Source organism: Camelus bactrianus, chromosome 26 (assembly GCF_048773025.1).
Source record: "Camelus bactrianus isolate YW-2024 breed Bactrian camel chromosome 26, ASM4877302v1, whole genome shotgun sequence".
Classification (NCBI taxonomy): domain Eukaryota; kingdom Metazoa; phylum Chordata; class Mammalia; order Artiodactyla; family Camelidae; genus Camelus; species Camelus bactrianus.
In genome coordinates, this window is record NC_133564.1 from 20,102,029 (window position 1) to 20,129,708 (window position 27,680).

The 27,680-nt window shown below is 43.8% G+C and overlaps 1 protein-coding gene across 4 annotated transcripts in view; it reads left to right on the plus strand.

Annotated features, from left to right (window-relative positions):
• Positions 1–27,680, plus strand: part of MTMR7 (myotubularin related protein 7) — a 131,738-nt gene that overhangs the window by 84,425 nt on the left and 19,633 nt on the right. For all 4 annotated transcript variants that reach the window (XM_074353502.1, XM_074353500.1, XM_074353501.1 and 1 more), the window contains 4 exons: positions 497–654; positions 8,897–9,025; positions 12,934–13,068; positions 20,308–20,440. In XM_074353502.1, the coding sequence (XP_074209603.1) occupies positions 568–654; positions 8,897–9,025; positions 12,934–13,068; positions 20,308–20,440 (484 nt within the window). In that variant the 5' untranslated portion in view covers positions 497–567. The remainder of the gene's footprint in view (positions 1–496; positions 655–8,896; positions 9,026–12,933; positions 13,069–20,307; positions 20,441–27,680) is intronic.

The following is a 27,680-nucleotide window of genomic DNA, read 5'->3' on the forward strand; positions in this document are numbered from 1 at the left end:
AATTATATCTTAATATAGATTATTATATTAATTATATTAAATATAATTAATATATTAATTGTATATATAATTAATATATATATACCCCACATCTTCTTCATCCATTCATCTGTTGATGGACACTTAAGTTGCTTCCATGTCTAAGCTATCATAAATGCATACATATGTTCTTAATTAATCTTTAAGTGCCATATTTTATGTGGTCTAAAAATGTATTTGCTTTCAAAAGCGACTATAAAAACCCCACAAAATGGAGAAGGCCATGCTCCCAAAATGAAAGAAGCTTTTGCAAAGTTGAGTCTGGTTACCCTGAGGTCATCTTGTCCTTGCAGGGAGGGGGTGGGTGACCCCACCCACAGAGACGGGGTACCCCTGGGAGAGTCCCGAGGGGCGAGGAGCTGGACTGGCCTCTCCAGCCCAGACAGCGTGCTTTTGGGGAGATTTGGTTCTGGCTTTGGCTTGGCTTGATTTGACTTCATTCTCCCTTTTCTTGCAGTGAAGTATGAGGAGCTATACTGCTTCTCATTCAACCCCAAGCTGGACAAAGAAGAAAGGGAGCAGGGCTGGATGCTGATCGATCTCGGTGAAGAGTACAAGCGAATGGGCCTCCCTAATAACTACTGGCAGCTCAGCGATGTGAACAGAGATTACAGAGTGAGTGGGGGCATTTGGTGAAATCCAGATGCTTAATCCGAACGAAACCGTGATTTCCCGTAGCTCAGTGTGTCTTCCATTTGATCTCCTTGAGTTGTGATCGCTCTTGGTAGGTACACCTGTGGATCTCCAAGTCTCCCCTGGTTGTTGCTGGCTCTGTCTCCTCCCTGCACCTAGAACCAGAAAGTGAGAACAAGGCAGCCTCAGAGACCGTCCCCTCCAGTGGTCGAGGGATGGAAGCCCAGACAGGCCCCGTGGCAGGCAGTTGTGGGAGAGCCGGCCAGCAGCTCCGCTCTCCCATCAGGTCTTTTTCTCTGATTCTGTGAGTGATGACTGGGGAAGTCACAGAGGCTCTGGTGGCAGTTTGGCACCAGCTCCTTTCTGTGCACCCTGAACTCTTGATTGGTACACAAGGTCACCCAGAGGCTCTCCTAGAGAAATGCAGAGAAATACGTCTCCACTTACAGAAGGCTGCCTGGAGGTTCAGGGCCACAGAGGACCCTGTGCATTCCATATTCTCCCTGGTGCGGGCTTGCTGGTCAGTGTTGGTTTCCCCAGTAGTTTTTAAAGTGTTTTCAATGATATGAGTAATGCAAGAACGAGGCAGAGGGTTTGCAAAAGAGGGAAAGAAAGAAAAGCATCCACCATCCCATTGCCCTAACATTCCTCTATAACCATATTCTATGAGGTTTTACATTTTTCTTTCAGTTTTTTTCTCATCTGCATAGTTCAGTAACTTTTTTCTTTTGTAAGTAATCCGTTTCATTGTTTACACTTGGAAAATACAGAGGAAAAGGAATCGTTCAAATATATACAACAAAAATGGAATCATTCTCCATAGGCCTTGTGTCTTGCTTTTCATCACACAAGCATATTGTGAGTTTTCCTGTCAGTAAATATATTTTATATCACTTTAAAACATTATATAATGTGACATAGTATGGCTACATCCTTTTCTATCTAATCTCCAGGTTTTAGATGTTTAGGTTATTATTATTTGTCACTATTTTAAATAACATAGTGAAAACATTCTGGTAACTGTACCTTTGCCCACATTAAAATTCTTTCTTTAAAAGACATATTCCCAAAGGTGGAATTTCTTTGTCAAAGGGTTTACACAGATTTTTTGCATACTGTCAGAACTGCAGAAAGATTGTACCAGTTTACGTAAGTTCTCAGCAGTTGTATAGGAGAATGCTTGAGTCTTGTACCCTCGCCAGTAAAGAGCGTTTGTCTTAAAAATCTTGTGATGACTTGATAGAGGGATAAGTGATTTCTCAATTTAGTCTGCATGCCATCATCTCTTGAAGTGTAGTCTCAATATGCTGACCATTTATATCTTGTCTGCTGATAACTGACCATTTCTGGTCACATAATGTGAATCCTGATTATCTCCTTCACCTTCACATAGGTGTTTTCTATATTGTGACACAGTATTCATATCAAGCAATTAAATGACTGTGTAACACCCCATCAAATGAATGTACTGTAACTTACTTAAGTATTTCCCTATTATTAGACATTTAGATTACTCATAATTTTTGCCATGTGAACAATTCTGGGAGCAATATCTCTGTGGGTTTAGTTTTCCTCATATTTTAAATTGTTTTCTAAGAATAAATTCCCAGAATCTATCACAAGGCATAAAAGGCTTAAATCTCTCTCTCTCTCTCTCTTTTTTTTAGGTTTCAAGCAGGTAGGCCATTGACGTTTTTGTTTTGACCAGTATTTGGTTGTTAGTTACCACTCCCTTGTATGGCAAGCAGAATATGTGACCTGTCAGATTAGAACTTTGGGGAATTTTTGAAGATTTCTGTCTTCATAAAACACCCGATATTTGATTAATTTTTATCAATGTTTTGAGTCTGGGAAAAATGTATTTTCTGTTATTTGGGTATAAAATTCTATCTCCATCTAAATGAAGTTTCTTAAGCTATTTTGGTCTCTTTGCTCACCTGATTTCTGACAGGTATGTGAAAATTTCCGTTACAGCTGTTGATTAGATGTTTTCTCCTTACATCTCTAAAGTGTTTCTGTTATGTTTTTTGAAGTTACGTTGCCCAGCACATAATGGTTTAGGGCATCTGCTGGGTGCGCTGTTTTTTTTTTTTTTTTTTTTATTAACTTCAAATATCCCTTTTTCCTGTAAACACTTTTAGCTTTGAACTCTGTGTTGGATTCTGTTTTATGTGATTATGTTTTGACTGTTTTCTCCTTTTTGTCAGCGTTTGCCTGGTGGTGCTCTGCTTAGCCCGTTATTTTCAGTGCTCCTATATGAATATTTTGTCCTTTTAAAAAATACCTAACAGTAATTATCTTTGGGTTGTGAGGGTGGAATTTTTTTTTCAAGTAGCTATGGCTAGATTTTGATTTTCACTCAGTCTGAAAATCTTTTTGCCATAACTGATCTCCGTGACTTTGCTCTAGATGCTCTGCTTTGTGCATTTTACTAGTTACGCTTTTCCCCGTTTTGTATCTATAGCTAGATTTTTTTTCTTGTATTTGCTCGTGATCATTTTGGAAACACACACCCTGTTGCTTTTCTTCCATTGATTATCCTTCATTTAAAAAGTGCTGTTTACTTTTTCTGGTGCTCTTACAGCGTACACAGAACTTTGAAGAATAATGACATGAACAGCAGGGACGCACATACTATGTGAGAACAAACACAGCCAACGCTCTTAAACCTCCCTGAGGTTTCCTCCAAATCACCTCCTGCTCTGGTGCAATTTGGTGTTTTCATCCCCTTCTATTCATAACATTTCTACATTTGTAAATAACAACATACAGTATTATTTCGTTTGTTTTTTATACCTTCTGTATGTGGTGGTGTGCTGAATGTCGTTTACTGAAACTTGACTTTTCACTCAACTTACATTTGTGAGATTCATTTCATTTAACAAACACGTATACATGCCAGGCAGTGTCCCAGAAACTTGACAGATGTTAGCAGTCCTGTGTGGCAGGTGCCGTTACTCTCCCTGCTGTGCAGGTGGGGCGACTCAGGCACAGACAGATTAGGTAATTTGTCCAAGACCCGGAGAAGTTAAGTAACTGTTGAAGCCTGCAGCTCCATTCAGTCATTCTTCACTGTTGGCTTATGTTCCATTTTACCAATATATCATAGTTTAAAAATTCACTTGTTCTTTCTCTTTTGTTTTACCATCACAAGTTAAGCTATTAACTGGCTTATATATAACTCATAGCATATTGTGAGTTTCTGCCTAGCAGTGGAATCTCTGAGTTAGAGGGTATGTAGATTTCAGCCTCATTCGATATTGCCAGATTCTTTCCCAAAGTGTTTGCATGAACTTACAGAAGACCTAAGATACGAGTTCTTATTACCCTTCCAGACTCACCAGCAGTTGGTATTGATAGTGTCTGACGTCCACCTACTAATTGACCCAGCAGTCTTACTTCTGGGAATTTCTTCTAAAGAGTTAACAGCATAAACACACAATGGTGTACACAGTTATCTCTTGAAGCATTGTTTATAATAGCATGTCTTAGAAGAAACCCAAATTTCTTTAATAGAGGGCTAAATAATATTTGGTCTACTCATATAGTTAGTGCATAGCCATTAAAAAATGTGGAAGGTTTTCTTGGACTGGTAAGTAAAGATTGCTAAATTATATTGTTCGAGTCAGAAAAGCAAGGCACACTGCCATGAGTATAGTGTGATAACTTTCATTTTTAAAAGAGTGAGAAAAATAAGATGTTCACGTGTATGTATAATGGCCCTGAAGTGCTGGCCTAGAGAGCACGTGGGGATGGGATGAACAGAACACAAGGGTGAGGATGTGCACCTCTTTGAATTGTTTCATTTTTATAACCAATTGAATTTATTAACTAATCAAAAAGTTAAATTGTAGAGAATGCCGATCCAATTGGTGTGAAATAGATCTCAGTGTGGTTTGTTTCCATTGCCCGGCCTTCATCCCTAGCAAGTTTGAGCTTATGTTTGTTGGTGATTCAGCTTGACTCCTCTTTTCCTAGTTTTGATCCTTCTTTTCTATAACGTTGGTCTTTTTTCTTATTGATTTGCAGAAGCTCTTTACATATGCTAGGTAAAAATCTATTATCATTTATAGCTGTTGCAAATATCTCCTCTTAGGAGATACTTTTGTACTGTGCCTAGGGTATCTTTTAATCCTCAGAAGTTTTGAGTTGTCAGTGTCTCCTATTTTGTTTCATGTTTTTAGCATATTGTTAAAAAAAAAAAAAAACCAACCTGGCCTGTTTGCTAACCTTTGTCCCAATTTACATTTTTACTAACTATGGTTTTAATAGCTTTATAATAAATCTTGATATTCTGCAAGTCAGGTCCTCACAAATCCTTCTTCTGAGCATCTTGAATTTATAGATTATTTGGGATAGAATGGCTGCTTTCATGATACTGAATTTTCTTCGTAGTTAAACACTTAAGTCTAACACTTATAATCTTACACTGTGAGTAGACACTTTGATCCCTTTTGTCTCAGTCGTTTTACAGTATCTAACGTAGTCATTTGTTCCCTCACTAAAGCTAACCTTTGCTGTGAATTTTTAGCCTTGAAATGAAAGGAAGGAAAATCCAAGTTTAGTAAAGAAAACTGGACATCCTTTAGACATGTTTTACAACCATGACACACCCTTGGGTAAGGAAGAAAATGAGGCTGAGCCACATCTTGTGGAGGAATATTTTCTTGGAAACACAGGTCCTTCTTATTTTCGGTGAGATTTCCTTCTAGACGTAGCACCACAAACATGACTCACATTTAGTCAGCCAAGTCCTGTGTTATACAGACTGCAAAACATGAGTTACTCGGCCTTTTTTTCCCCCCAAATTACCAAACTAACCATCAGCAAACTGTGTTGAAACAGAAAAGGTGAAAACCTAGGGAATTTTCTGATTTTACAAATATTATTGAAACAGGGAGAAAGGTGATGAACCTTATTTATTACCAGTTTAGAAATATTTTTGACTAATAGTCCACTGAGAAGGTTGTATCCTCATCCTTTACTTTTGCTTTTGACCTCATGGTTGAGAAAACATCTACTTTTCCCTTCCCTTCTGTTGTAAAAGTTCTTTCTTCTCAGAAATTCTGTGAGGTAAGTGGGGCTGGTGGTGTCATCTGATGGAGAGGAAGCTATTGCCCGTGGTGGAAATGACGCCGTACGTAGAGTTAGAAACTTGGGTACCAGAGCCAGTGCTGCCATTCTCTCTCCGTGTGGTCTTGGGCAGGCCACACTATTACCACCACCATCGCTGTCAGCATGGCTGTTATCCTCATTTCTCAGACACTTGCTTATGGTACTCTGAGTCTCTAAGCTAAGGTTTCTGTTTGCACCTAACTCTTAAAATTGTCCTTCTTTAAGTAAAATAATTAGCATTCATTAATAGGTTAAAATTTTAATCTGTTTCTCTTGGAATAAAATTTAAAGTATAACCCAAACCAGTAATTAAAAAAAAATCTTGTCTATTTCAATTCTCTACTTATGTATTATTTGACTTTATTTGTATATTAGTCATTTCATGCAGCTCATACTCCATTTCTTCTCCCCCATTACATCATAAACTCCTTGAAATAAATTTTAGGTCCTGAATATTTAAGAAGAAAATTGTGTATGTAGATCTATCTCAGTTCCTGATAACTAACTCTCAGCCCCAAAGTGCTCAGTGGAGCGATCGGCCCTCAGTGAATCCAGAGGTCGGATTACGATGCCTTGGTTGGCACCTCAGGCGGATACTGTCCTGCAGTGTAAAAGCATTTTCTAGAAGGTTACAACAAAGATCAGTTTTCCTGGGAATGTGAAGTCCTTGGGGCCAATAACTTTCATTATTCATTACTGCCCTAGCTCCTGACCTAATGCCTTGCACATATTAAGTATTCAGTAAAAATGTGCTGATAGACACCAGTATTCTGTTATAAACATCACACTTGCTAAGAGACTAGAACTTAATGATTCCAACCACAAAAGGGAGGGGGTATGGAAATTAGGAGTATGGGATTAACAGGTACACACGACTGTGTTATTACGATGATGATGTAACACAACGGAGGTGCTAATTTATCACTACAGTGGCAGTCGCATTACAGTGTACACATGTATCAAACTCACATGTGGTACGGCTTCCATTATGCAGTGTTATACGTCAGGTGCAGCCGGACGCCTGTCTTCCGGGCGCAGGTTGTCGAGCTCTTGGTCCTCGCACATGCCAACTCCAAGGGCCTGCCTTTTCCTACTCTGTGGAGGGGAGAGCCTGGTACCCTTAGAGGCAGGAGGAAGGACCCTGGGTGAATAGACCACATTTAGGTCCTTGAGTGGGTTGGGACTGAGAGTATCAAAGAGAGTGGGCTCGGGGGGCTACCTTCTCCCTGGCCCCATGCTGGGTACGGTGCACGTGGGGCCGTGGCCTGAGCCACGCTGGGCACCTTCTGGCCTTGGGAGGCTGTCAGTGGACCTGGCGGGAGCCCCAGAGCTTCCTCTTTGCTATTCTGAAAGGCCATGGCCCTGTGTAAGAAGCATGTTGGGAAATCTCACCCATTACTTTATTATTCTTACTTAATTTAATCATAAACAACCTTTCCTTAGGGCTGTTATACGGAAGAAAGTAGGTAATCCCCAACTTACTGAAAACCCACCAATTTCCTTTTTAAAACGGTTATTTTAAGAAAACACTGTAAGTCAGAGCAGTGACTGCATGTCTGGCGCGCTCAGACTCGCTGGTGTGGTCTGTGTGGTGATGCTCTAGCTCACTGACTCCGGGAGCACCAGATGCCAGGTTGGCAGGGCGAGCGAGTGCAGCGTCTGTGGCAGTAGTTCCAGTAGGAGCTCAGGTCCCAGGAAGGCTGGGCCATCTGTTCTCGGTCTGGGATTTCCCTCCAGAGTCGCAGTGCCAGAGACCAGGTTGATGTCTTTGGTAATCTTTCCTAAAATGTCTTTGGGGAAACGCTGAAATGACACTTTGGGCCTTGGAGCATCACTTTTGTGGCCCTTCTGTCTCCTGCTCGGTGTTATTCACCGGCTGGTAACAAAGACAAGGGAGGTGGGCCCGGGAGGGCACCATCCCAGAACAGTCAATGTGAGCTTGGTGCCGGATTTTCCTTCTCTTCAGTCTCATCGTTCAGAGTGGTCAGGCTGGGCGGGGACAGACCGAGGACATTCAGGGAAAGCACCTCTCCTGCTGCTGCACCTGCTGGAGGAAGGTCTTCTCCTGAAATGCCCAAGAAGGTGCTTGACCTTGAGGAACTGCCATCTAAACGGTTCTCGTGTTGCAAAAAGACTGGCTGACATCAAGGCAAAAGACATGCCAGGCAACAAATCAATGACTGTCACTGTTGCCACCACTCCTGTCAGACCCGCTGGTGTATAAAGAGATTTGTCCTGGGTGTTCCCTGATTTGATCCTGGTCTCTGCCCCGTGGGATATCATTTCTCTTCCGGATCAGTTTTAGAGAGTAGAAGGTGCTCAGGAGTTTGAGTTCCTGAAGGTCATGGAGTTGGCAGATCAGAGCCAGGTTCTAAACTACTGATTTCTGACTCAATTGCAAGATCACTCCAAGGCATCAGAGCTTCAACTGTGGGCATCACTGGTGGGGATGCACGGAAAGAATAAATCACTTCTTACTAGTTACAAAGTGACACAGAAGAAAAAAAAAGCTGTTACAATGTGTGGTAAAGTGCAGAAGGTTAGGAAGCCCAGGGAAGTCCTTGAAGAGCCAGGAGCTTTGGGAAGGTGGAGGGGAAGGGCGTCTGGGGAGGGCATTGGCTTGACTGCCTGCTTGGACAGGAGCGCACGGAGGGTGTGCCAGGGGCAGGAAGGTGCCCTGGGGAGGTCACCACTGGTGCTGGCATTTTAGGAAACTGTCTCCCAGTGTCAGGCTACCTTTCAGTCAAAGCAGGCAGCTGAAGTTTTCTCAGCTGCCAGGATGCGCAGTTGCAGTTTGTCCCTTTTTGATGAAGGAAATGCTCATTTGTCACAGTCTTGCCTCCCACAAAGATCCCTTAGAGAGAAGGGCTGGTGCCGGAGGGCAGGACGCTAACGAGTATCCTGCTTTGCTTCACTGTGATTTCATAGAATCCGCAGCGCTTCATTTCTTTGAAGTGGCTTTTGGTTTCCTCAAAATAGCCTCCTCTGCAACTTGGTTAAGAAAACTTAAATATGCCACCCCTCAGCCAATATGAGATGGAATTTCTGGCGGCAGTTTGCCGAGCGCTACTAGATTGCCTAAAAAATGCCTTTGCGTTTTCCGTGGCAGGTTTGTGATTCCTACCCTGCCGACCTGTACGTTCCCAGGTCAGCCACGGCGCACATCATCGTGGGGAGTTCCAAGTTCAGGAGCAGACGGCGGTTTCCTGCGCTTTCTTACTACTACAGAGAGAACCACGTAAGTCCCCGGGCCTGCTTTGGTTTCACGCTTTGCTTTTCTTCTTTTATCGTCAACAGGCATTTTCCAGGGGCCTTCTGCTGTGTGTATGGGGGTTGGTTTCTTTTTAAAGCATGTGGATATTGCTGTATATGTGTGGTAGACATGACGCACTTGTGTGTAAACCCTTCTCACCCGGGGAAGTCGCCTTTCCGTGTTTATTTGACAATAAAGTAGAGGGACAGAGTCAGAACCACCTAGGCTTGATCGTCTCCCTGAGCCTGGTCCTCTTGTAACCGGTCCCTTCGGGGGGCTCTATGTTTATCTGCAGTGTTGGAGAGCCTTCGGAGTGCTTTGGAATGTTTAGAAAAGCCCCCCAAAGCCATGACATATTCTTATTTTTTGAATGGCACTTTCTTTTTTTCTTTCAGAATATAAGGAATCTTTATGGAGAACGGGTTTTATTTTTAAAATATTATTTGTTCAAAGCTGGAATTAGGTTTGTCTGCAACTATAAGAGATCTAAGTAACAAAGGATCAGACAGGCTAGAACTTTATTTTCTTTCCCATAAAAGTCCCCAGGTGGGTAGCCCTGGCCTGGTATCCTGGCTCCAGCCCACTCAGCCCCCAGGGACCCTAGCTCCTTGCACCCTTCTGGCCTGCCCGCCCTGGGGGCGGCCCTCATCACATGGTCTGAGGGACACCTGGAGTACCAGCCGTGACCTCCACTCCACAGCAGGTGAAGGGGGGTAAATGGTACGTTCACTGCTTTGGGAGGAAGGTTCCAGAAACTGCCCTGTGACACTTCTGCTCACATCCGTTTGGTCAGAACTGCACAGGGGAGGTGAGAGAACACAGTTTTTTGTTTGTTTGTTTTTAATTCTTATTTTTTATTGAAGTGTAGTTCACTTACAATGTTAGTGAGAAAACACAGTCTCCTGGGTAACTGTGTAAACAACTAAAAATTGTGTTTCCATTTCTGAGGAGGGCGAGAAAATAAATTTGGGGAGACAAGAATGGTCTTTGCTACCCGCTTCAGAAGTCTTTTGACTTTAACCAGGTGAAAAAGTTTGGTTTTCAGGTTAGATAACATAGCGTCCTTTGGCTTTAATCCCAAACTGTAAGCAGTTGCCACAGATGCATATGGGTGGTGCTCCCACATGCGTGCACCCACACATCTGGGCAGGGCGTGGGGCAGGATCCGTGTCCGTGTCTCAAAGAAGCCTTCTAGAAATACTCTGAGCCATGCCTCCTTGACCAGAGTAAGGACATTATCTGCTTTGCAGGGAAATACTCATTCATCAGTGTAAGTTCTGATAAAATGGTCTTATTTTTAGTTACACTCACTGCTCTGAGATGGGGTCTAAAGAAGGCAAGTATTTGATTAACATCCTGTGTTACTTCACCCCAGATACATTTCAGCCTGCACAGAGCTGGCGCAGTGGTGAGAGGCAAAGGAAGATGCGAATGTCCTTTTTTAAAAAATGATGGAAGGAAAGGGAGGAACGAGGAGTTTCATGATGTTGTGCTTGAAATTAGGATGCCGGTAACATTTTATATTTTTTGTAGCGTCCACGGATAAAGAAGTAAAGAGGGTGGAGAAGGTCTTTTATTGTTATTTCAGAGGTCGGGGTGGGCTGGGTACTTAGCCTACTTCTTTTCTTTCTGTTCTGATTTTCTTGAGAAAAAGGACTTTTTTGGTCAGTGGGGATGCAATAAAGGGCCAATACGTACTGTGTCCGGGTAGGCTAGAATTTTTAGCTGTCAGACCACAGAGGCCAGCTTCTTGGCCTGCGGACGGCGGCCCCTCCTCGCTCTGTTCCAGCTCTCAAGTGCTATTCTTTCCTTGATCTCCAAGCCGGGAAATGAACTCACACTGATGGCAGTTACAGTTCAAAATAATTGATTTCCTGTATTCCAAATTTTAAAGCAGACAACGCTTCAAGTTTTAGCTCTTCTTACAAAGTGCAACATAGAGATGTGTTTCCAGGCATTGCTGAAGGGGCCGGTGGCTGCAGGGAAACACTCAGAGCACAGACACGCACGCCCACTCTCCTACCCCCGTGACCCAAAATCCGTGCTGCAGGTAGAATGCGTTCAGATCGGTGGTTTTCTCACAACGTTCAGATTTGAACATCCAGGTTAATTATGTAAATGTTTCCGAGGTGACTAGGGACTTTTATAAAGGGAGGTGTCAGTGAAGGTGGATTTCTGTGGTTCATTGAAGACACGGAAATATCATTGCTGTATTTCCCGCGGTCATCGCTCAGCAAAACCCATACGTGAACCTTGCAGTCTTCCATAGAGTAAATAGATACAAAGTACCTACATTGGCTGACTTTTCTTTCTTCCCTTTTATGATTTTAGGCATTTTAGACTTGAGTATGTTTTCCTGCTTCAGGAGAATTTATGCTGGTGAATAAGAAGATCACATTTCCTAGTTAAATACTGTTCCTCACGTATCGCCTCATTACCCAGGGGCACTTAAGATTTTGCTGGTGAGATGAGTTGGTTAATGCTGGGTGCTGGGGGTTGGTGATTAAGACGAAGAAGCTTGAAATGCACATCTTTCACGACTGGAAGTCTTGCTGAGGGTCCTTTGGTGTAAATCCTTTGCAGATAGCACGTCATCCCCTTGGGATCTGCTTCTGTCATACGTGGTGTCCTGATCACTTTCCGACTCACCCGTTGGTGGGATCGGGATTCCTGCCCAAGGGTTCCTGGGATGGCTGAACGCACGACACCTGACACTGGACAACGGAAGTTGAGAGCAGTTTATTAGTTCCATGTGCTCACTGCTCAGGCGAGCAGGACACCGCATGCCAGGCAGGGCCTCCGAAAGGCGGCATCAGGAATAGAGTGAACCAGCAGGGATGGCAGGAGGCGGGCTTTTGTAGCATCAGGAGGGCGCGGTGACCCCTGGTTCCCGGAGGGGAGATGTGATTGGCTCTGGCAGGACTGGAAACCCTCTCCTCAGGGCTGAGCCGGAGCTGCACCCGGGCCTCTGGGAGAAGGATTGCTTTGCTGGGGCTTTGTCTGCAGGAGCAGAGCATGGAGGGGAATTTGATGTTAGGCCTTCGAGGCTCGCTCTGTTTCGCCAGATGTCAGAGGCAGCACGTGATAGTAATTTCAGGGCTTAAACCGCGCGCGGGTTGTATAGAGCCACCCAGACTCCTCTGGGACATCAAACCATGACCCGCTTTATGGATTGCAGTTAGAGGCATGCACATGCCACTTGTGTTTGGAAGCCTGTGTACATTTGTTATGTATGAACCCTTAGACTTGCTGTATCCTTTGTTCTTTTCTTATTAAGTATTTAAATTATTTTTAAGAAAGCAGTTTTGCTTTAAAGTGTTAATAGCTTGGCCTCCCAAATTCATAGTGCAAGTCGCTGGGAAACCGAACTCTGGAAGATTTCCAAAGATGCAATTTTCTTTAAGGAAAAACACAGACCTCCTTGCCCTGTAGACGCTGCATCATGGTGAAACCCCCCACTGAGGATGAAAACTAGTTTTGGTATTTTTGATGTTTCTAAATGAGTTCATAAAAAAATGATAGAAAGCACTGAAGAAGTAACCGTTATAATTTTTATACATTTTAGGAGAAGAGTTATTTACTTTATATTTCTACTTTGCCAGGGAGATGAAACAGTCCTGGTGAAAAGGCAGGTGGGACAGTTAAATGTTACAGTTCCTAATTCGGATCCTTCCTAAACATCCTTACACATTCCTAATTTCTCACACACAGAAGCCTTTCGCACCGCTTGACCACATAGTGGTTTCTGGACTTGATTTAGAAAGAAACCAACCTCGATTTGGTGAAGGTGTGGGGTGGAAGTGCACTGAGGGTGGCTCTGTTGTGGGACTGTTTTGAGGATCTCCAGGGGGTGCAGCTGCCTGACGCCACTGTTGCCCTGCCTGTCCCCGCAGGCCTCCATCTGCCGGAGCAGCCAGCCCCTGTCCGGCTTCAGTGCCCGCTGCCTGGAGGACGAGCAGATGCTCCAGGCCATCAGGAAGGCCAACCCAGGAAGCGACTTCATTTACGTCGTGGACACTCGGCCTAAAGTAAGTGTCACCACTCTGATGCCTGTCTTTGCGGCTCTGAACCGTGAGTGGGGCATGAGGGCACTCACTGACCGCCCCTCACCCGCTCGGGTCGCCCCCTCTGCACAGGGGCTGGTTCACGGCTGCCTCCTGGGGTCCTGAGCTCCTGAAGGGCCCAGTGACAGCAGGTACCTTGGATATTTCCTGGGCACCGAGCACTGTGCAGGGAACATGGTACACATGACAGACAAGTGTGGGTTAATGTTGGAAACTGCTCTCCTAAATATACCAAGTTGTTTTGGTTTGTTTATAAAGGAACTTTTTCTTTTCTTTTTCTTTTATTGAAATACAGTTTTTTGTTGTTGTTCTATAAAAACTTCATTTTATTTTATTTTTTTTAACTTTTTTTTATTGATTTATAATCATTTTACAATGTTGTGTCAAATTCCAGTGTAGAGCACAATTTTTCAGTTATACATGAACATACATATATTCATTGTCACATTTTTTTCTCTGTGAGCTACCATAAGATCTTGTATATATTTCCCTGTGGTATACAGTATAATCTTGTTTATCTATTCTACATTTTGAAATCCCAGTCTATCTCCTCCCACCCCCTGCCCCCTTGGCAACCACAAGTTTATATTCTATGTCTGTGAGTCTACTTCTGTTTTGTATTTATGCTTTGTTTGTTTGTTTATTTGTTTTAGATTCCACATATGAGCAATCTCATATGGTATTTTTCTTTCTCTTTCTGGCTTACTTCACTTAGAATGACATTCTCCAGGAGCATCCATGTTGCTGCAAATGGCGTTATGTTGTCGGTTTTTATGGCTGAGTAGTATTCCATTGTATAAATAAACCAAATCTTCTTTATCTAGTCATCTGTTGATGGACATTTAGGCTGTTTCCATGTCTTGGCTATTGTAAATAATGCTGCTATGAACAGTGGGGTGCAGGTGTCATCCTGAAGTAGGGTTCCTTCTGGATATATGCCCAGGAGCGGGATTCCTGGGTCATATGGTAAGTCTATTCCTAGTCTTTTGATGAATCTCCATACTGTTTTCCACAGTGGCTGCACCAAACTGCATTCCCACCAGCAGTGAGGGAGGGTTCCCTTTTCTCCATATTGAAATATAGTTGATTTATAATGTTGTGTTAGTTTCAGATGTACAGCAATGTGATTCAGTTACACATATACATGTACATATGTACGTATTCTTTTTTGGATTCTTTTCCATTATAGGTTATTATAAGATATTCAGGATAGTTTCCTGTGGCATACAGTAGGTCCTTGGTGGTTACCTATTTTATGTATAGTAGTGTGTATATATTAATCCCAAACTCCTAATAGATCCGTCCCCCGACCCTTTCCCCTTTGGTAACTGGAAGTTTGCCTTCTATGTCTGTGAGTCTTTTTCTGTTTTGTAAATAAGTTCATTTGTGTCATTTTTTTTAGATTCCACATATAGGTGATATCATTTGATATTTTTCTTTCTCTTTCTGACTTCATTTAGTATGATGATCTCTAGGTCCATCCATGTTGCTGAAAATGCTACTATTTCATTCTTTTTATAGCTGAGTAAGTAATATTTCATCATATATATATACATATGTATACCACAGCTTCTTTATCCAGTTGTCTGTTGGTGGACATGTAGGTTGCTTCCATGTCTTGGCTGTTGTATTTAGTGCTGCTATGAACACTGGGGTGCACGTATCTTTTTGAAATATAGTTTTCTCTGGATATATGCCCAGGAGTGGCATTGCTGGGTCACATGGTAGCTGTTTTTAGTTTTCTAAGCAACCTCCATGCTGTTCTCCACAGTGGCTGCCCCAATTTACATTCCCACCAGCAGTGTAGGAGGGTTCCTTTTTCTCCAAACCCTCTCCAGCATTTATTATTTGTCGACTTTTTGATGACGGCCATTCTGACCAGTGTGAGGTGCCTACCTCATTGTAGTTTTGATTTGCATTTCTCAAATTAGCAGTGTTGAGCATCTTTTCATGTGCCTGTTTGCTATCTTTATGTCTTCTTTGGAGAAATGTCTATTTAGATCTTCTGCACGTTTTTTGATTGGGCTTTTTTTTTGTTTTCTGTTTTTTAAATATTAAGCTGTATGATCTGTTTGTATATGTTGGAAGTTAATCCTTTGTCATTCGCATCATTTGCAAATATCTTCTCCCATTATGTAGGTTTTATTCTCATTTTGTTTATGATTTCCTATGCTGTGCAAAAGCTTTTAAGTTTAACTGAGTCCCATTTATATGAAACACCCAGAACAGACCACTCCAGAGAGACAGAAGGCAGGCTGGTGGTTGCTTAGGGCCAGGAGATGGGAGGAAGTGGGAGGTGACAGCTGATGGGTAGAGGGTTTCTTTTTGGGTGATTAAAATGTTCTGAAAATAGACTGGTGATGGTTGCACAGCTCTGTGAATGCACCAGACACTCTTGAGTTGTACACTTTAAATGGATGAATTGTATGGCATGTGAATTCTGTGTCAATGAGGCTACTAAAAAAAAGAGAGAGAGAGTAAGGACATAAGACACATTAGAACAGGAAGGAGGAAATATGCCCCATGGCCCAAGTCACTTCAGAGTACACACTGTGGTGGGCGTGGGTGATAACAGTCATGGCCTCTGATCGCGGGTGACATGAGAAACAGTGAAAGCTGGAAACGTCCGCTGGGGAGCTCCTCAGACTCTGGCAACCGCGTGGCTTCTCTGAGCCTCATTTCATCAGCTGTTGTGATTCATGGTCTTGATCACTTAATTTGATGTCTTCCTGGTGTCCGATCAGTGCCCTTCCTCCCACCACTGACCTCAGGACAGTCCCTCCGGCCTGAGGGATGCGCGCCGCAGGGTAGATGTGGGCGGAGCAGGGCAGAGGGCGTTACTGTGAGATGCCAGGGCCGCATCTCCATCCTGGAGGTCAAGGACAGAGCATCGTCCATGCATCTGGATCACATTCAACTAGACCTTATGTCAAGGTTGCCCATCCTTTTAGATAAATTCTCAAAATCCAACAACAGTGAAGAGCTCAGACTGGGAAAAAATAGCTTCTCTGCTTGAAGATTTTTACTTGAAAGGTGCCTGAGTATCTCTTGCTGCTCTCTTTCGATGTATGCTTTTCTCTCTGGGCCATCGTCCTGCTCATCTTGGCTGTTTCCCTCCTGTTCTTTGTACCTTTTTGTGTCAGGCGAGTGGAGCTGCTCTGAATCTCCTAACTGTCAGAGCCGACGGAGGGAAGGCCTGCTTCTTGGTTGCGTGTCCTCAAGACAAGAAAAGGAAAGGCAGGGGCTTTCCTCAGTTGGGATGCCCTTCTCCCATCCTGTTCTTCCAGATTTAAAGGCGAGCAGATTCGCCTACGCACTTAAGGGCCAGTGATCCAGGTGTGCGCTGCGTTCTGCAAACCTGGGATGCATGGTGGCTGTTGAGCCAGGCCTGGTCGGGATTTAAGATAAATTCATCCAGGGGGTTTGACTTGCAGGGCGTGCTTCGTGCTCAGTGTGTTTGCGCCCCGTGGTAAGAAATCTGATGCTGCTCCATTAAAGAAAATTGGGGTCTCATACGAGGCATGCCCTCTTCCTGTCTACCCAGGCACACACGCCTCCACAGGGGTTTTAAACTGTTTGCTCAGAGCTTCCACTCTTTGAAAGATCATGTCTGTTGACTTTTGTCCCCTGGTAGCCGGGAGACGGGGTCTGTGGGAGCTGTGGGCGGTGGGCACGGCCCGTGGGGCCCTGGCCAGATTTGCACACAGGTTTAATGAAAAAGGGAAAAGTTAGAATCATTCCTGTCCTCGGAGCAAGGCTCACCCCAGATGCTGCCTGTTCAGATGAAAGCTTCTGAATTGCTTGTTGAGGTTAAAATTTCAGGAGGCAAAGGCAGTGAGGTCCTCAGCATGTACTGAATATCTGTTAAAAAAAAAAAAACCACACCCTTCAGGTGACAGGGTGTTGTCTGTGGTCATTTGTTGATTGAGCTTGCCCTTCCGTGTTTGATCATGAGCTTAAGGTGGCAGGAACAGCTTTTTATTCACATTCGTATTCCGTCCAGTGCCTGGCACGTGGTAGGTGTTTGTTAAGTGACTATTGAGAATGACTGGATTCTTCTTGTTTCGTTTATGAGCTCTTCTGCACCCAAAGATGCTGACGTTATCCAACAGCAGAGTGGCCTTGGGTCACTTTTTTCCAGTCCCACTTTAAAGTTGTCTTGTCGTGTTTCTTAAACCTAAACTGAGACTAGAATGCCATTATCTCCGTTGTTTTATCTAGTCGAGACCTTTTTTTAAAAAATTAAACTTTCTATTTTGAGATAACTGTAGACTCACCTGCAGTTGTAGGAAACAGTACAGAGAGATGCCTTGTACATGTTGCCCAGTTTCCCCTGGAGGGTAGTATCTTGCAAAACTCTGGTACAGTATTGCAGCCAGGATATTGGTGTTGATACAATCCACCAATCTCGTTCAGATGTCCCCAGTTTCACTTGGAGTCGTGTGTGTGTGTGTGTTTAGCTCTGTAACATTTGTATCATATGTGTGTGTTTGTGTATTCAGTACCCGCAGTCAAGATACAGAAGAACTAGGGCACCACAAGTAACTGCTGATCTGTCCTCCACCTCTTTCCGTTTGCCCTTTCAAGAACATTATATAATTGGAAACATGTAGTATGTGACCTTTTGAGGTTGCTTTTTTAATCACCGTTTGAGGACTGTTAGGAGCTGAAATGAATAGCTTTTTCTTTGGTTGTGAAATGGAGTTCTCAGCTAAAGAAAAGGGACAGGGCACCAAATTAGACTTAGTGTTTTGTTTATATAAGAGACACTCTGTCTGAATGAATACACATTTAGGTCCCAGATAGCTTCTGAATTTTTATCAATGAGAAAATTGTATTTTCTGCTTTGAGGGTTCAGCTCTTGCCCCATTATCAGAAGAGGTCCTGTGAAATATGTGGAAAGCTTGAGAAAAGTACACTTTGGTTGGTAGATTAAATACTGCCACCTTCTGTTCATTGTGAGAAGTATCACTGACTTTCAGGAGGCCATCTTGTGTTGCTCCTTTGCTTTTGAAGAAGACGACTGTCAGTAAATTCTCCCAGGTCATAGGTAATCAACTATTAAAAAATGTGAACATAGAGTCCCAGTTGTAGATTATTAAAATAATAATAGTATTTTGGCTTTTATTTATTGCACTGTTTAATAAGCGTATCTCTCTGGTGTGTGGTGAATAGGCTTAACTTAGTCAAGATACGAAATAAACATGAGGTTCGTGTAGCATAAAGATGCTTGCAAGTATCCTGTTAACTGTTTTGTTTATTTATTATTATTTTATTTTATTAAGTGTTTTATTTATGAAGCTTGTTGTAAAGGATGAGCCAACAGCTTTGAAAAGTAGTTACACAAACCAGTGGTATTTTTATAATAGTACGTTTCCAAAGAACAATGTCTACTGGTAATTTTAGGAAAGTTTTCCCCTTAAAATATTTTAAAAATTTAAAGCATGCACGTAAGTTGTTTTAAAAATAACTTCCTTTTTATGTATTTTTTGTCCTTGAAGAAGGCCAAACCCTTTATTCTCATAGCCTGCCTGGGAGAAAGGGGACCATCTTGTTGTCAACTGGAAACCATGTTGCGAGGGGTGGGCCCCAGCTGATGTCACCTGAGCCAGGTCACCGAGCAGGAGCAGAGTGGGAGGCGCCTGCCAGCTGAGCCCCGATGGCGGTGGCCTGCCTCTGCTGTTTTATTTTCACTTCTAATACATTTTATTTCTATCATTTACATTTTAAACCTAATCTATTTGTTTTGTAACAAAGAACACATCTCAAGTAGCATCGCCAGGTCCCCAGCCACGCGCCACCCCCGTCTGCCTGCGTGACCGCTGCCGAGTTGGTACTGTCTTCCATTCACTTACCCCACTTACTCCAACATGCGTGAACAGAAGTGCATGTCTGTAAGCTGGTGTTTTACAGCAAATGGGGGCATCGTATGAATATTATCTGGAGCTTCCTGTTCTCACTTAACATGCGGTGGGCTCGGTCCACATCTGTCCTCCCGCCCCTCCCCTAGCCCCAATATCTGTCCATCTCTGTCTCTAACTCTGTCTTTCTCCTTCTTGGTCCTATTCGTATTAGTCCAGGGTATGAATATTCCATAATTTATCCGTCATTGCCCTCTTGAGATATTCATAGGTTTTCAAGTGGTTTTTTTTTTTAACTGTTGACTATTATTTTTTAAAAAAAAAGGGTTGCAGTAAACATTCTTGGACCTCTTTCTTTATGGGCTGGTATTTTAGTAGTTTTAGATTCTTACAAGTAGGAGATATACTGTGTCAAAGAATATGTATGTTTTTTAGTTAACTTGGCTTTTTAAATTTAGCTTTTTGAAAAGTATTCATATTTTCCCTGTATTGCATTGTGGTCCTAGAAACATATTTTTTTCTGGTGGCGAGTCCTCTGGGTGGGTGAACCCTCCTGCCCTTTGTGGGCAGAGGAGGAGGATGGTCAGTGAATACCAATGTCTGGGATGTGATGACTCGCTTAGCCAAACAGCAAGAATGGGCATCCATTCTAGAAACTGGTGCATTTCCCAGCTGAGATGGGACTCATGTCCCCCTCATGATTTTAGTTACACAGGAATCAGGCAGAAGTTTGCATTTAATGAATTTCTTCAGAGTCCATTATCATTTAATCAGTTTGCAGTGGGACCTGCCAGTTCCTGTGTGCGAGGTGATGATAATGCATGTGAGATTTAAATAGGGCGGCCGGAGGAAACAGTGCTCGATACTTGGCATCTCTTGGTTTTATTCTGTGACTCCTGCTCGAGGTTTAGGTGGCTCTCTGAGGGGTTCTTGTAGGCAGATTAGAATGATGTACCCATTCCTGTGCATGGGTGTGTTTATTGGCATTCTAACGCTACAAGATGCAATAATATAACTTACAGGGCTTTATGTTGCCAACTGTGTCTGCTGATCCTCTTCTGCCAACCTAAGGCTGTGATGTGTGGAGTTAAATCTGGGCACCGGGGCCCTGTACAGACTGAATCTGGCATCTCTGACCAGGCGTTCAGGAGGGTTTATCTGTAGAACGCTTCCCAGCTCAGAAAACGCTCCCCACACCAACAACTCAGTGCACCACGTTCCCAGGATTTAAAGCACGTTTCTGCGCATCACGTTCAGTGTTCTCATGGACACCCATGAAATGTTTTGATTGTTTCATGTCCTGAATATCACTGGTGACTCTTCTGTTTTGCTGACCCTGCAGCTTAATGCGATGGCAAATCGTGCTGCAGGGAAAGGCTATGAGAATGAAGACAATTATTCCAATATCAAGTTTCAGTTTATCGGGATAGAGAACATCCATGTCATGAGGAACAGTCTGCAGAAAATGCTGGAAGGTAAACCATTTCCTTATGCACAGCATTAAAAACATGTCGTTAAAATTTTGTTGCTTGAAGTATAGTTGATTTGCAATGTTGGGTTGGTTTCTGGCGTACAGCAGAGTGATTCAGTTATACATATATGTATATACATAAAATCTTTTTCATGTTCTTTTTCATTGTAAGTTATTACAAGGTATTGAATAGTTCTCCGTGCGCCATAGAAGGACCTTGTTTATTTCAATTAAATATTTAAATGCCAAAATGGGATAAAGTCATCTCCTGACGTTGAAGTTCTGCTTTACTCTGGTGCTGTTGGAGAGGGTGGGCTCAGTCAGGAAGGATATAGTGCAGCACAGAACCTTGAAACATTTATCAGCCTTTCTCTCATTTTCTGTGTCATTGTGCAGTGGTTTTGTCACGCGGTGGTCCACTGGCGGGCTCTCTCCAGCAGTACTTAATACTCCAGATAAAAGGGATTTTTTTCTTTCTCCCTCAAAATATTAGTTTGACCCACATTCAAGACCATTTGGAGATAAAGCCACCCTACATTGAAAGCAGTCGCCAACTGTTCTTGTCTGGAGATGAGGTTCATGAACTGAATCCCAGTGGCTTTGTGGCCATTAGAAGGATGTTGGGGGCCCAGGTCCTCCTTTCTATTGGCAGCAACTGCTGCAGTGCACCACCGCACCCCATCTCCCCCCCACCCAGCAGTGAGCACCACGGGACACCTACACACAGGCTTCCATACTCACGGGGAGAGGAAATCACAAAGATGCATTCTGTAATAGACAGGAATTGTTCATGTGGTCAAACCAGCCATCAGCTAATGAGCAGAAATTGTGTGTTTCAAGCAAAACCAGCTTCATCTATGGCTTATGCTCTTGTGACTGTCCCGGCCCAAGCAGGAGCCTGTTGCCAGGTCCACCACTTCTGGGTCTAGTGGGAACCAAGGCAGGAGAGGAGGATGCACAAGGCAGGGCTTCGTGCCTTGGGAGCAGGAGAGGCTGTAACTGCTGCGCTGGTGCTGCTGGGGGAGGCCCTGGCGTGCAAGGCGGGGGCTGTCCTGTCCCAGCAGGACGTGTGGTCGGGGATGAAGAGGGACAGAGGAAGCGCTGACTTACTCTCTTCTCGGATACACATTTGCTCTCAGTAGCTCCTGCGGTTCTCTGCTCAGTCAGCACAGGATGGCTGAGAAGCTGGCAGTGAGGCTGGAGGAAATTGTCACAGACAAGTCTGCTTTCTGTTCTCTTTCCTGGACTCCTGGGTCTTCTCAGTCCTTACGAAACTCTGAACACATCAGGTTCCTTCCTGGGGCTCTGCTGTGATGGGAGAGGATTGGACTAACAGTTTCTGTGGGTCCGTCCAGCCTTGACAGTCTGAATTCAAAATTTGATGCCCCTGGCTGCAAGTTCTCTAAAATTGAGCATTTGAATGGTTTGAAGAACTCTCTTCCTGTATCAGGTAAAAAAAAAATCACGGCCACAGAGATCTCTCTGTCTTACTTCTGGGTGGAATTTGCCAGGTCTCAGGTTCTGGGGACGATGCCCTGGGCGTGATTGAGCTTCGTAAACTTCTGGAGATTCTCGTGAGTGGCGTGGATGTCCCTGCTGTTAGCTGGGCTTTCTAGATGTTGAAAATTGGGGTAGCTTGGTCCTGTTACTGAAAGGGCAGATGAAGAGTGTTCACCAGTGTCAGAATCATTAAAAATCATTTATATGCTTTGTATTTTTCATTTAGTAATATCACCAGCTGACTTTTGAGAATACCTGTGTTCTTCTATGCAGAGGGCAACTCCTGAGCGTGCATGTAACATGGCAATTGGGCTTTTGTTTTAAAATGACCTTTTACTTGGTTTCTTACTAGGAACCATGTCTCCTGCCCTCGTACATCTGGTCTGCCTCGTGGTTTCTAAAGCACCAGCAAACTGGCCGAGTTCCGGAGGGAGGGCAGCCTCTGTTTCATAAGGGATCCTGGTTCTTCTGCAATTTTCCAGCTCTGTGTCAGTGCAGTAAGCAAGGACAACTTTCTGGATGTCTTTCAGGGAACTTGACCAATGTTTGACTATCTGTTTTTAGCAAGTAAATGATAAACCACTCGCGGAGGCTCAGCTGATGAAGTGATGCAATCGGACCCACCTCCGGAGGCTTTTTCTCCTACAAACAGCTGTCCTTGGCATCAGAGAGATTGGAACGTTGGCTGGTCCCTTGGTGGGAAGAGGAATAATGCATCTCCTTCATGATTTTTTTTTTTCAAAATTTTTTACCACTGTTTCTGATATTATCAGAATAGATCCTGACTAAGAGAAGGGAAAAACCATTTGCATTCTGGCCCCAGATAGCTCCGTGAGCAAGAGCTGTGGGATATTTCATCAGAAATTGAAATCCAGGACCAAGTTCACATCCGGTGTAGGTCCTTTTGTAAAAGAGCTGATTGAATGTTAACTTTGGTTCCTAAGTTCTAAACCAAACTATTTTGTGGCATTCACACCTCCCAGTGAGATAATAGTGAAGTCTTCCAGTTATGTAGCAGTTTTGTAATTTATTAGGTGCTTTCTGCAGAGGCTTTCCTTTGGATCATAGAAATAATGGTTTTCCCCTCAAGTAATTAAAGGATGCCCTGTATTTTCTTTTCTTTTTTTTAAAATTGAAACAGTCAGTAGAAGTACCTGGAATAGGCTCTTTCCAAGGCTGAGGAAGTTGTTCTCATCAGGTGTGGAAGTGAGGATCTCCCAGGCATCCTTGATTTGGGGGAGGAGGTCAGTGAGAAGGGGGAGGGAGGTGCACGCGGAACTGCCTTCACGTCTGGGCTGTGGAGGTGGTTGCACCGTACCTGTTTTCCAGGCAGGCAGGTGTCTCTCGGGAAGACGGGGTGGCAGTGACCTTCCTCCTTTTTCAGCCCACACGCTCCATCTTTTGTTGGTTGCCCAGAAAATTGCCCTTTCTCCGCACCGCTAGTTTTGTGCCTGGAGTCTCCGTGAATATTAGATTCATATTGGTGGCCGTTGTGTAGTTCTATATAATAGACCGCTGATTCGTTGGTTTTCTTTTCATTTCACTAAGAACTGAGCAGCTGCCGTGCACCCGGCTCCTCGGTGCTTACACGTGCATGAGTGACCTGTGAGCGCGTTCGGGATTCTGCGGGTCGGTCCCACACCACATCCATAAAACGAGTATTTCAGTAAAACCGGTCATGCCAAACTTTTGGTTTCTCAGTGTGTACACAAGTTAGTTTCCACCAGACTGTAGTCTGTTAAGTGCGCCATAGCAGCGTGTCTAAAAAATGTACACCCTGTAATTAAAAATACTTTATTGCTTAAAAAAATGTAACCATCACCTGAGCTTTCGGAGTCAAAATCTTCTGGATGGTGGAGGGTTTGAAATATTTCGAGAACTGCCAAAATGTGATACAGAGATATGAAGTGAGTAAATGCTTTTGGGAAAATGGTGCCAATAGACTTGCTCTGTGCGGGGTGGCCACAAACCTCTAATCTATAAAAAACGCCGTATCTGTGATGTGTGGTAAAACAAAGTCTGCCTGAACCTGACTCCACAGCGACAGTGTGCTGTATGTGATTTTATCTGCACTTGACAGATGAAGAACTGAGTCTCAGTAAAATTAGGCAACTCAATCTAAGGTAGTTTTTTAAAGAAGAAGCAGTGAGTTGAAACAGATAAGCACATAGAAAAATATTTAATGTTGCTCTAGTAATTAAAGAAGTGTAAGTGAACACCTCGAAGTACCATTTTTCACTTATTTTTTAAAGTTAGAATATCCAATACTGAAAAGAATGTGGTGAAACTAGTACTTTAAATATTTCCAGTATCGTTGAAATTGGCAAGAGATACCTCAGATTTTTTGTTCAGAGAGACATATTTTTTGCCAGATTGCCTCCCCTTAGGGACGAATCCAAAATATGGTTTAAAAAAATAAATATAATGCTTATTTTGATAGTGGTGTTTTAGTCATAGTAATAGAATTTTGGAAGCCACAGGAATGTTCAGCATTGGTTCACTGATTAAGTGATCTTGTTCCACCTCTTGGTTGCATATTATTAAAAATAATAACTATGACAAATGTATCACCAACCTGGGAGAATGTGTATCATGTAAGTGGAGAATTCAGGCTGTAAAATTGGATGCATCCTCTGATTCACTAGGCAGTAAGTCATATTTATAAGGAATGTCCAGCATGAAAATTGGATTAGCATGAAAGGACAGTGGGTGAAATTTTTCTTTCTCCTTCTTTATTTATAAAATATTCTCTATGGTTGGTATGTTACTTTAAACAAAGGACGATACATATTGATTAGGTCGCAGTTTCTTTGGGTCAGGAGTCTGGGCATTTCTCATGTCTAATTGGGAACCCAGAAGCCCTCTGCCCGGGGTCTAACACCACTGTAGTCAAGGCATTGGCTGGGCTGTGTTCTCATCTGGAAACTTGGATGGGGGAGAATCTGCTTCCCGGCTGGTTCAGGTTGTTGGCTGAATTCAACTGAGGGGCCTGAGGACTGTCAGCTGGGGGCCACCTCTGGGTCCTAGAATGCTCTACCACGTGGACCTCCACATACGCTGTTCACAACACGGCAAGTTATTTCTTCAATGCCTCTCTCCAGGCACAAAGTCTAGTATATTACATTTTTAATTAAAAAGTTTTAGAAAGCATGTCCTTCCCAGTATCACATGACAAAGCAAGATTTGAACCTAGTCCTTTCCTCATTTTACGGTGATCCTCGTTGATTTGTGGGTCTTTTATTGGACAGGCTCACAGATAACCACCCACCTGGGAATGGTCATGTAACATTTATGGAGTGATGACTATGTACTGGATGCTGTTTTAATTTTTTGAGATGTATTTTATGTAAGTAATCTTCTTTTCGGTCATGTTGTAGCTGTTCTTAATACCCCCATTTGCAGTAAGCGAGTGGAGGCACAGAGGCCAAGATAGTTACGGAAGCTCCAGTAAACGGAACCAAGCTTCTTACCTATTAGTATCACTCCAGACACCATACTCTTATCCACTTGGCTTTCCAGCCTCCCAGGTAGTGGCGGGGCAAGAAAGTGCCCTGACCCTCGTGCCTGAAGATCTGGGTTTCGGTTCTTGCCTTAGTCTCTGCGTAAGCGTGAACAAACCTCGTTTCCTGTGTTTGTAAAACCGTGTTAGCAACACACTGTTGCTGTCTAAGCCATAGACCTACTGAAAATGACTCCCTGCAGACTCTAAAGTGCTTCCCGTGTAAGGTGCATTGAGCTTTTCCTTGAGGAGCAGTACTGTAGCCAGATAAGTGCTGAGTGAGATGGCTGAGTGAATGGGCTGGAGGTGACCTCGGCCAGCCAGGCAAGTATTCGATAGGTCCCCTGCTTTCTTACAGGTAACTCGTCTTCATTTCTTTCTTCAAGATGCAGGGAGTAAGCAGTTTCAGAGGCACAGAAGTGCTTGCCTTGGGACACGGCCTGTGTCCCCTCAACACAGTTCATCAAAATAATTTCATAAACCCCCCGCTGGGCCTTGTGGGCGTTTTCTCAGCCAGCTGTGTAACAGAGGACGAGCCTCAGCCTGCCGGGGGGTCGGATGGAGGAGGGCCCAGAGCAGGGAGCAGAGGCCTGGGGCCCAGTCAGGAGTCTGGACAGCCCGAACACCACTATGCTGTTTGTCAGGGGGAAGCAGACTCAGTTTAAAAGACTGGAATCTTCTGAGCAGGCCCCAGTGGGAAGCACTTTTGGCATTTCCCCTGGAAGTGTGGGCACTGACTGTGGAGAACGTTTTGTGATGAAATCAGGTGGCCCCCGAGATCATATCTGATCCTTGTTTCTGTGCGAAGTTGTGAGGCCCGGTTACTGAGAACCTTCACTGGGTGTAGAAAGCAGAGACCTTCGGCTCTGTCGCGGGAGGCGCCAGCACGGCGGGGGGGTCGTGGCCGCGTGACTGCCTGGTCCAGTGTCCCTGCCAGGTTGTCTTGGGTGCACTAGGGTCCAGAAGGGACCAGTCCCTAACACACCCGGCTCCAATGTTTCCATGAAATTTCTCTCTCTGCTCAAGAAGTTAAAGTTATTACTCTCAGCCCCAAGGCCCTTTTTACCTGATATTTTCTTCACCACCTCCTTACTTTCCGAGGTGATGGCTAATTCAACCTAGAAGAAATGGACGACTTCAGCCGTTTATAGATACTTAAATTTAAGCTTTCCATTTGAAAGTGACTATTTCCTATTACGTTGCCTGCAAGTTTAAGCTCTGAACTTTTACCAGATATGAGCTGGTAAAAGGCTGTAAAGGTTAATCATTTTCCAGCTCTCTGTCTTCTGACTTTTCCCCATTGTTAATTTCCTGAGATTACTGACCTAATCAGACAAGACAGTCAATAAGACCGGGCTAAAAATCTGGTCATCGTCCCTCAAAATTCAGCAGTATGCCATGGGTTTCCACATGGAAAACCTGTTCTCCCATCAAGGTGGAACTGGAGAGCTCCTGCGGCCCTCTGGGTATTTAATGAGTGTCCCACTAGACCAGCCGGGCTCGCGGTCAGCCTGCATGAGTTGTCACTTCATGGCCGTTTGGAAGAAAGAGGTGCATCGGGAACGTGTGCCTTGCTGTCTGTGATGTTGTAAGAGGATGTGGCTGAGAGAGGCTGGACGGTGCTGGCTGATCTGGACTGTGATACTCTGAGCACAAAGGCAGAGAGGAAAGAGCAGGACCCCTTAGGGTGTATGTGTTGTGGCCTGGATTCCAGCTCAGTTGTTTACTGGCTGAGTAACCACGGGTGACTCAGTGAACCTCTGTAAGCCACACCTGCCAATCTGAAAATTGGGAGTAAATACACCCTGTGCGGTGGGTAGTAGATAGAGCACCAGGCACAAAACCTGCCCAAGGTAGGTACCCGGTGACTAGGAGCTGCCGTGCTTATCGCCATGCTCACCTGCACGTCAGACAGTTACTGACAGTTTTCTATGGGCTGGGCATTGGGCAGAGAAACGCTTGATTCATTAACACAAAGTGACGTTACTGATTTTGGTGTAGGGCAAAAATCATGGCAGGAAGAGAAGATGATGCCTGCTTAGAAGTGGTCTCCCTGAGGGCTCTCCTTGCATAAGTCGGATGGTTGGCTGTTTTAATTGGATGTCAAAGCCAAAGACTTCACCGCTGGGTGACTTCAGCAAAGGAGAGGACGAGAGAAAACAAAGAGATTCAGAGAGGGAATAATGGCTGTTTTTCATCCTACTTATCCTTTATCTTGACATTCGCTGGACAGTTCAAAGATTAA